We start from the raw sequence: 9,734 nt of genomic DNA, 5'->3' as shown, positions 1-9,734 counted from the left end.
ACACACACACACACACACACACACACACACACATACACAAGTGTATTGGGGGTTTTACCATCGTGTGGGGGGGGACCTACCTCTTCATCAGTTAAGTATACTGGTTTTAGAGTTGTCACAGTATACCTCTTCACCAGTTAAGTATACTGGTTTTAGAGTTGTCACAGTATACCTCTTCATCAGTTAAGTATACTGGTTTTAGAGTTGTCACAGTATACCTCTTCATCAGTTAAGTATACTGGTTTTAGAGGAGTCACAGTATACCTCTTCACCAGTTAAGTATACTGGTTTTAGAGTTGTCACAGTATACCTCTTCACCAGTTAAGTATACTGGTTTTAGAGGTGTCACAGTATACCTCTTCACCAGTTAAGTATACTGGTTTTAGAGGTGTCACAGTATACCTCTTCACCAGTTAAGTATACTGGTTTTAGAGTTGTCACAGTATACCTCTTCACCAGTTAAGTATACTGGTTTTAGAGGTGTCACAGTATACCTCTTCACCAGTTAAGTATACTGGTTTTAGAGTTGTCACAGTATACCTCTTCACCAGTTAAGTATACTGGTTTTAGAGGTGTCACAGTATACCTCTTCACCAGTTAAGTATACTGGTTTTAGAGTTGTCACAGTATACCTCTTCACCAGTTAAGTATACTGGTTTTAGAGGTGTCACAGTATACCTCTTCACCAGTTAAGTATACTGGTTTTAGAGTTGTCACAGTATACCTCTTCACCAGTTAAGTATACTGGTTTTAGAGGTGTCACAGTATACCTCTTCACCAGTTAAGTATACTGGTTTTAGAGTTGTCACAGTATACCTCTTCACCAGTTAAGTATACTGGTTTTAGAGTTGTCACAGTATACCTCTTCATCAGTTAAGTATACTGGTTTTAGAGTTGTCACAGTATACCTCTTCACCAGTTAAGTATACTGGTTTTAGAGGTGTCACAGTATACCTCTTCACCAGTTAAGTATACTGGTTTTAGAGTTGTCACAGTATACGTCTTCATCAGTTAAGTATACTGGTTTTAGAGTTGTCACAGTATACCTCTTCATCAGTTAAGTATACTGGTTTTAGAGGTGTCACAGTATACCTCTTCACCAGTTAAGTATACTGGTTTTAGAGTTGTCACAGTATACCTCTTCACCAGTTAAGTATACTGGTTTTAGAGTTGTCACAGTATACCTCTTCATCAGTTAAGTATACTGGTTTTAGAGGTGTCACAGTATACCTCTTCATCAGTTAAGTATACTGGTTTTAGAGGAGTCACAGTATACCTCTTCACCAGTTAAGTATACTGGTTTTAGAGGTGTCACAGTATACCTCTTCACCAGTTAAGTATACTGGTTTTAGAGGTGTCACAGTATACCTCTTCATCAGTTAAGTATACTGGTTTTAGAGGTGTCACAGTATACCTCTTCACCAGTTAAGTATACTGGTTTTAGAGGTGTCACAGTATACCTCTTCATCAGTTAAGTATACTGGTTTTAGAGGAGTCACAGTATACCTCTTCACCAGTTAAGTATACTGGTTTTAGAGGTGTCACAGTATACCTCTTCATCAGTTAAGTATACTGGTTTTAGAGTTGTCACAGTATACCTCTTCATCAGTTAAGTATACTGGTTTTAGAGGTGTCACAGTATACCTCTTCATCAGTTAAGTATACTGGTTTTAGAGTTGTCACAGTATACCTCTTCACCAGTTAAGTATACTGGTTTTAGAGGTGTCACAGTATACCTCTTCATCAGTTAAGTATACTGGTTTTAGAGTTGTCAAAGTATACCTCTTCACTACCAGGCTCAGGCTCCGGTGGGACCCCTTCACCAGGCAGATGGCTTCCTGTCTGAAGCCGCTCAGAGGAATCTCGTTAATGTTGACCAGCTCGTCTCCAACCTGCAGACTCACAGCGGCCGCCTTGCTGTCCTCCTCCACCTGCAACACACACACACACACACACACACACACACACACACACACACACACACACACACACACACACACACACACACACACACACACACACACACACACACACACACACACACACACACACACACACACACACACACACACACACACACACACACACACACACACACACACACACACACACACACACACACATATTATAAATACAGCACAGTAACACACCTCTTAATAAATAATAAAGTAGTGGTGTCAGGCTACTATATATCTGCACTATATAAAGACATTGTATTGGATGCCTTTCTGTAAAGGTAACGCCTGAAATCATATGAATGACTTCTGATTGGCCACAGACCAACACACCTCCTCCCTCCTCTGTAATAACAGTGTAAAGGGGGGTGGGGGGGGGGGGTTGGGGCGTCTGGCTGGGTTCCTGAGCTGCTCCTGATATGGTTGTGTTTCTGTGTTTCTGTGTTTTGTGGAGACATGAATCACTGATGTATTAACAGTGAGAGCTTTTACTGGAACACGTTGAATCATTAACAGGCTCTCCGAGCTCTGCAGGTGAATCAGTGTTTCTGGTGGAGCAGGTGAGGTGTGAGACAGACAGGTGAGGTGTGAGACAGACAGGTGAGGTGTGAGACAGGTGAGGTGTGAGACAGGTGAGGTGTCAGACAGGTGAGGTGTCAGACAGTTGAGGTGTGAGACAAGTGAGGTGTGAGACAGGTGAGGTGTCAGACAGGTGAGGTGTGAAACAAGTGAGGTGTGAGACAGGTGAGGTGTCAGACAGGTGAGGTGTGAGACAGACATGTTAGGTGTGAGACAGGCAGGTGAGGTGTGAGACAGGTGAGATGTGAGACAGGTGAGATGTGAGACAAGTGAGGTGTGAGACAGGTGAGGTGTGAGACAGGTGAGGTGTCAGACAGGCAGGTGAGGTGTGAGACAGGTGAGGTGTCAGACAGGCAGGTGTGAGACAGACATGTTAGGTGTGAGACAGGCAGGTGAGGTGTGAGACAAGTGAGGTGTGAGACAAGTGAGATGTGAGACAAGTGAGGTGTGAGACAGGTGAGGTGTGAGACAGGTGAGGTGTGAGACAAGTGAGGTGTGAGACAGGTGAGATGTGAGACAGGTGAGGTGTGAGACAGGTGAGGTGTGAGACAGGTGAGGTGTCAGACAGGCAGGTGAAGTTCGAGACAGCTGAGGTGTGAGACAGGCAGGTGAGGTGTGAGACAGCTGAGGTGTGAGACAGGCAGGTGAGGTGTGAGACAGCTGATGTGTGAGACAGGCAGGTGAGGTGTGAGACAGCTGAGGTGTGAGACAGCTGAGGTGTGAGACAGGCAGGTGAGGTGTGAGACAGCTGAGGTGTGAGACAGGCAGGTAAGGTGTGAGACAGCTGCGGTGTGAGACAGGCAGGTGTGAGACAGGCAGGTGAGGTGTGAGACAGCTGAGGTGTGAGACAGCTGAGGTGTGAGACAAGCAGGTGAGGTGTGAGACAGGTGAGGTGTGAGACAGACAGCTGAGGTGTGAGAAAGACAGCTGAGGTGTGAGACAGCTGAGGTGTGAGACAGCTGAGGTGTGAGACAAGCAGGTGAGGTGTGAGACAGGTGAGGTGTGAGACAGACAGCTGAGGTGTGAGAAAGACAGCTGAGGTGTGAGACAGCTGAGGTGTGAGACAAGCAGGTGAGGTGTGAGACAGGTGAGGTGTGAGACAGACAGCTGAGGTGTGAGAAAGACAGCTGAGGTGTGAGACAGCTGAGGTGTGAGACAAGTGAGGTGAATACATCTGTTTCTAATATTGTGTTCTGAAGGAGCTCTAATAGTCTGTATGTTGTGCAGAGGCTGTAGCACGGTGTGTTAACACACACACACACACACACACACACACACACACACACACACACACACACACACACACACACACACACACACACACACACACACACACACACACACACACGATGTTCGTCCCAGCACTCTGTGAGTCCGAACAATACTGTCCTCTGTCTCTGTCCTCTGCCCTCTGTCTCTGTCCTCTGCCTCTTTCCTCTGCCTCTGTCCTCTGTCATCTGCCTCTGTCCTTTGCCTCTGTCCTCTGTCTCTGTCCTCAGTCTCTGTCCTCAGTCTCTGTCCTCAGTCTCTGTCCTCAGTAACTGTCCTCTGCCTCTGTCCTCTGTCTCTGTCCTCTGTCTCTGCCTTCTGCCCTCAGCATCTGTCCTCTGTCTCTGTCCTCTGTCTATGTCCTCGGTCTCTGTCCCTGTCCTCATTCTATGTCTCTGTCCTCAGTCTATGTCTCTGTCCTCAGTATCTGTCCTCAGTAACTGACCTCAGTCTCTGTCTCTGTCCTCAGTAACTGTCCTCAGTCCCTGTCTCTGTCCTAAGTAACTGTCCTCTGTCTCTGTCCTCTGCTCTCTGTCCTCTGTCTCTGTCCTCAGTGACTGTCCTCTGTCTCTGTCCTCTGTCTCTGTCCTCAGTCTCTGTCCTCAGTCTCTGTCCTCAGTCTCTATCCTCAGTAACTGTCCTCTGTCTCTGTCCTCAGTAACTGTCCCTGTCTCTGTCCTCTGTCTCTGTCCTCAGTAACTGTCCTCTGTCTTCTATCTCTGTCCTCAGTCTCTGTCCTCAGTCTCTATCCTCAGTAACTGTCCTCTGTCTCTGTCCTCAGTAACTGTCCCTGTCTCTGTCCTCTGTCTCTGTCATCAGTAACTGTCCTCTGTCTCTGTCCTCAGTCTATGTCCTCAGTCTCTGTCCTCTGTCTTCTATCTCTGTCCTCAGTCTCTGTCCTCAGTCTCTGTCCTCAGTCTCTGTCCTCAGTCTCTGTCCTCAGTCTCTATCCTCAGTAACTGTCCCTGTCTCTGTCCTCTGTCTCTGTCCTCAGTAACTGTCCTCATTCTTCTGTCTCTGTCCTCAGTCTCTGTCCTCAGTCTCTGTCCTCAGTAACTGTCATCAGTCTTTGTCTCTGTCTCTTTCCTCTGTCCTCAATAACTGTCCTCAGTCTCTGTCTCTGTCCTCTGTCTCTGTCCTCAGTAACTGTCCTCAGTCTCTGCCGCTGTCCTCAGTCTCTGTCCTCTGTCCTCAGTCTCTGTCCTCTGTCCTCAGTATCCGTCCTCAGTCTCTGTACTCAGTAACTGTCCTCTGTCTCTGTCCTCAGTCTCTGTCTCTGTCCTCAGTAACTGTCCTCAGTCTCTGTCCTCTGTCCTCAGTAACTGTCCTCTGTCCTCAGTAACTGTCCTCAGTCTCTGTCTCTGTCCTGTCCTCAGTAACTGTCCTCAGTCTCTGTCTCTGTCCTCAGTAACTGTCCTCAGTCTCTGTCCTCTGTCTCTGTCCTCAGTCTCTGTCCTCAGTCTCTGTCTCTGTCCTCAGTAACTTTCCTCCGTCCTCAGTCTCAGTCTCTGTCCTCAGTCTCTGTCTCTGTCCTCCGTAACTTTCCTCCGTCCTCAGTCTCAGTCTCTGTCCTCAGTCTCAGTCTCCTCAGTCTCTGTCCTCAGTCTCTGTCTCTGTCCTCAGTAACTTTCCTCTGTCCTCAGTCTCAGTCTCTGTCCTCAGTCTCAGTCTCTGTCCTCAGTCTCTGTCCTCAGTCTCAGTCTCCTCAGTCTCTGTCCTCAGTCTCTGTCTCTGTCCTCAGTAACTTTCCTCTGTCCTCAGTCTCAGTCTCTGTCCTCAGTCTCAGTCCTCAGTCTCTGTCCTCAGTCTCTGTCCTCAGTAACTATCCTCTGTCCTCAGTCTCAGTCTCTGTCCTCTGTCTCTGTGCTTTGGGTTGGATGGAGCTGCTTCATTGGAAGCTCACTCTGCTGTTAATGATGGATGTTATAAAGTGTTTGCCCTACACACGTTACGTTGTGTGTCAGACATGTTGAGGCTCCACAGGGCACGGCTGAAGGACATGTGTTATCTGATTCTTTACACCAGCCTCCGTCTGATCAGCATTATCATTCCAACACTAATCATTTGAATATCTTCATGATCCAGTGTATGGAGCACCTCAGACTGCAGGTGGAGCACCTCAGGCTGCAGGTGGAGCACCTCAGGCTGCAGGTGGAGCACCTCAGGCTGCACCTCAGGCTGCAGGTGGAGCACCTCAGCCTGCAGGTGGAGCACCTCAGCCTGCAGGTGGAGCACCTCAGCCTGCAGGTGGAGCACCTCAGGCTGCAGGTGGAGCACCTCAGGCTGCAGGTGGAGCACCTCAGCCTGCACCTCAGGCTGCAGGTGGAGCACCTCAGCCTGCAGGTGGAGCACCTCAGGCTGCAGGTGGAGCACCTCAGCCTGCAGGTGGAGCATCTCAGCCTGCACCTCAGGCTGCAGGTGGAGCACCTCAGGCTGCAGGTGGAGCACCTCAGGCTGCAGGTGGAGCACCTCAGCCTGCAGGTGGAGCACCTCAGCCTGCAGGTGGAGCACCTCAGGCTGCAGGTGGAGCACCTCAGCCTGCACCTCAGGCTGCAGGTGGAGCACCTCAGCCTGCAGGTGGAGCACCTCAGCCTGCACCTCAGGCTGCAGGTGGAGCACCTCAGCCTGCACCTCAGCCTGCAGGTGGAGCAACCCAGAAACGGTCAGATCCAAGAGTAATCCAACCAGTTTACCTCAGGGTTTATCCTTTATGTTCTTAGTAACAGCATGTACATGTTCTTAGTAACAGCATGTATATGTTCTTAGTAACAGCATGTACATGATCTTAGTAACAGCATGTATATGTTCTTAGTAACAGCATGTATATGTTCTTAGTAACAGCATGTATATGTTCTTAGTAACAGCATGTACATGATCTTAGTAACAGCATGTATATGTTCTTAGTAACAGCATGTATATGTTCTTAGTAACAGCATGTATATGTTCTTAGTAACAGCATGTATATGTTCTTAGTAACAGCATGTATATGTTCTTATCAACAGCATGTATATGTTCTTAGTAACAGCATGTATATGTTCTTATCAACAGCATGTATATGTTCTTAGTAACAGCATGTATATGTTCTTAGTAACAGCATGTATATGTTCTTAGTAACAGCATGTATATGTTCTTATCAACAGCATGTATATGTTCTTAGTAACAGCATGTATATGTTCTTAGTAACAGCATGTATATGTTCTTAGTAACAGCATGTATATGTTCTTAGTAACAGCATGTATATGTTCTTAGTAACAGCATGTATATGTTCTTAGTAACAGCATGTATATGTTCTTAGTAACAGCATGTATATGTTCTTAGTAACAGCATGTATATGTTCTTATCAACAGCATGTATATGTTCTTAGTAACAGCATGTATATGTTCTTATCAACAGCATGTATATGTTCTTAGTAACAGCATGTATATGTTCTTATCAACAGCATGTATATGTTCTTAGTAACAGCATGTATATGTTCTTAGTAACAGCATGTATATGTTCTTATCAACAGCATGTATATGTTCTTAGTAACAGCATGTACATGTTCTTAGTAACAGCATGTATATGTTCTTATCAACAGCATGTATATGTTCTTATCAACAGCATGTATATGTTCTTAGTAACAGCATGTACATGTTCTTAGTAACAGCATGTATATGTTCTTAGTGACAGCATGTATATGTTCTTAGTAACAGCATGTATATGTTCTTAGTAACAGCATGTATATGTTCTTAGTAACAGCATGTATATGTTCTTAGTAACAGCATGTATATGTTCTTAGTAACAGCATGTATATGTTCTTAGTAACAGCATGTATATGTTCTTAGTTACAGCATGTATATGTTCTTAGTTACAGCATGTATATGTTCTTAGTAACAGCATGTATATGTTCTTATCAACAGCATGTATATGTTCTTAGTAACAGCATGTATATGTTCTTATCAACAGCATGTATATGTTCTTAGTAACAGCATGTATATGTTCTTAGTAACAGCATGTATATGTTCTTAGTTACAGCATGTATATGTTCTTATCAACAGCATGTATATGTTCTTAGTAACAGCATGTATATGTTCTTATCAACAGCATGTATATGTTCTTAGTAACAGCATGTATATGTTCTTAGTAACAGCATGTATATGTTCTTAGTGACAGCATGTATATGTTCTTAGTAACAGCATGTATATGTTCTTATCAACAGCATGTATATGTTCTTATTAACAGCATGTATATGTTCTTAGTGACAGCATGTACATGTTCTTAGTAACAGCATGTATATGTTCTTAGTGACAGCATGTACATGTTCTTATCAACAGCATGTATATGTTCTTATCAACAGCATGTATATGTTCTTAGTAACAGCATGTATATGTTCTTAGTTACAGCATGTATATGTTCTTATCAACAGCATGTATATGTTCTTAGTAACAGCATGTATATGTTCTTATCAACAGCATGTATATGTTCTTATTAACAGCATGTATATGTTCTTAGTGACAGCATGTACATGTTCTTAGTAACAGCATGTATATGTTCTTAGTAACAGCATGTATATGTTCTTATCAACAGCATGTATATGTTCTTAGTAACAGCATGTATATGTTCTTAGTGACAGCATGTATATGTTCTTAGTAACAGCATGTATATGTTCTTAGTAACAGCATGTATATGTTCTTAGTAACAGCATGTATATGATCTTAGTAACAGCATGTATATGTTCTTATCAACAGCATGTATATGTTCTTATCAACAGCATGTATATGTTCTTAGTAACAGCATGTATATGTTCTTAGTAACAGCATGTATATGTTCTTAGTAACAGCATGTATATGTTCTTAGTAACAGCATGTATATGTTCTTAGTAACAGCATGTATATGTTCTTAGTAACAGCATGTATATGTTCTTAGTAACAGCATGTATATGTTCTTAGTAACAGCATGTATATGTTCTTAGTAACAGCATGTATATGTTCTTAGTAACAGCATGTATATGTTCTTATCAACAGCATGTACATGTTCTTATCAACAGCATGTACATGTTCTTATCAACAGCATGTACATGTTCTTATCAACAGCATGTATATGTTCTTAGTAACAGCATGTATATGTTCTTATCAACAGCATGTACATGTTCTTATCAACAGCATGTATATGTTCTTAGTAACAGCATGTATATGTTCTTAGTTACAGCATGTATATGTTCTTAGTAACAGCATGTATATGTTCTTAGTAACAGCATGTATATGTTCTTAGTAACAGCATGTATATGTTCTTAGTAACAGCATGTATATGTTCTTAGTAACAGCATGTATATGTTCTTATCAACAGCATGTATATGTTCTTATCAACAGCATGTATATGTTCTTAGTAACAGCATGTATATGTTCTTAGTAACAGCATGTATATGTTCTTAGTAACAGCATGTATATGTTCTTAGTAACAGCATGTATATGTTCTTAGTAACAGCATGTATATGATCTTAGTAACAGCATGTATATGTTCTTAGTAACAGCATGTATATGTTCTTATCAACAGCATGTATATGTTCTTAGTAACAGCATGTATATGTTCTTATCAACAGCATGTATATGTTCTTAGTAACAGCATGTATATGTTCTTATCAACAGCATGTATATGATCTTAGTAACAGCATGTATATGTTCTTAGTAACAGCATGTATATGTTCTTAGTAACAGCATGTATATGTTCTTAGTAACAGCATGTATATGTTCTTAGTAACAGCATGTATATGTTCTTAGTTACAGCATGTATATGTTCTTATCAACAGCATGTATATGTTCTTAGTAACAGCATGTATATGTTCTTAGTAACAGCATGTATATGTTCTTAGTAACAGCATGTATATGATCTTAGTAACAGCATGTATATGTTCTTAGTAACAGCATGTATATGTTCTTATCAACAGCATGTATA

At 42.9% G+C, this 9,734-nt stretch overlaps 1 protein-coding gene across 5 annotated transcripts in view; it reads right to left on the bottom strand.

Annotated features, from left to right (window-relative positions):
- The window catches only part of shroom2a (shroom family member 2a), a 41,398-nt gene that overhangs the window by 12,058 nt on the left and 19,606 nt on the right, over positions 1-9,734 (bottom strand). For all 5 annotated transcript variants that reach the window (XM_079685817.1, XM_079685819.1, XM_079685820.1 and 2 more), the window contains one exon: positions 1,783-1,931. In XM_079685817.1, coding sequence (XP_079541943.1) covers positions 1,783-1,931 — 149 coding nt within the window. The remainder of the gene's footprint in view (positions 1-1,782; positions 1,932-9,734) is intronic.

This window comes from Notothenia rossii, assembly GCF_949606895.1.
Source record: "Notothenia rossii genome assembly, chromosome: 1".
Taxonomy (NCBI): domain Eukaryota; kingdom Metazoa; phylum Chordata; class Actinopteri; order Perciformes; family Nototheniidae; genus Notothenia; species Notothenia rossii.
Note: the sequence above shows the minus strand (reverse complement) of the source record. Positions and strands in the feature narration are given on the sequence as shown.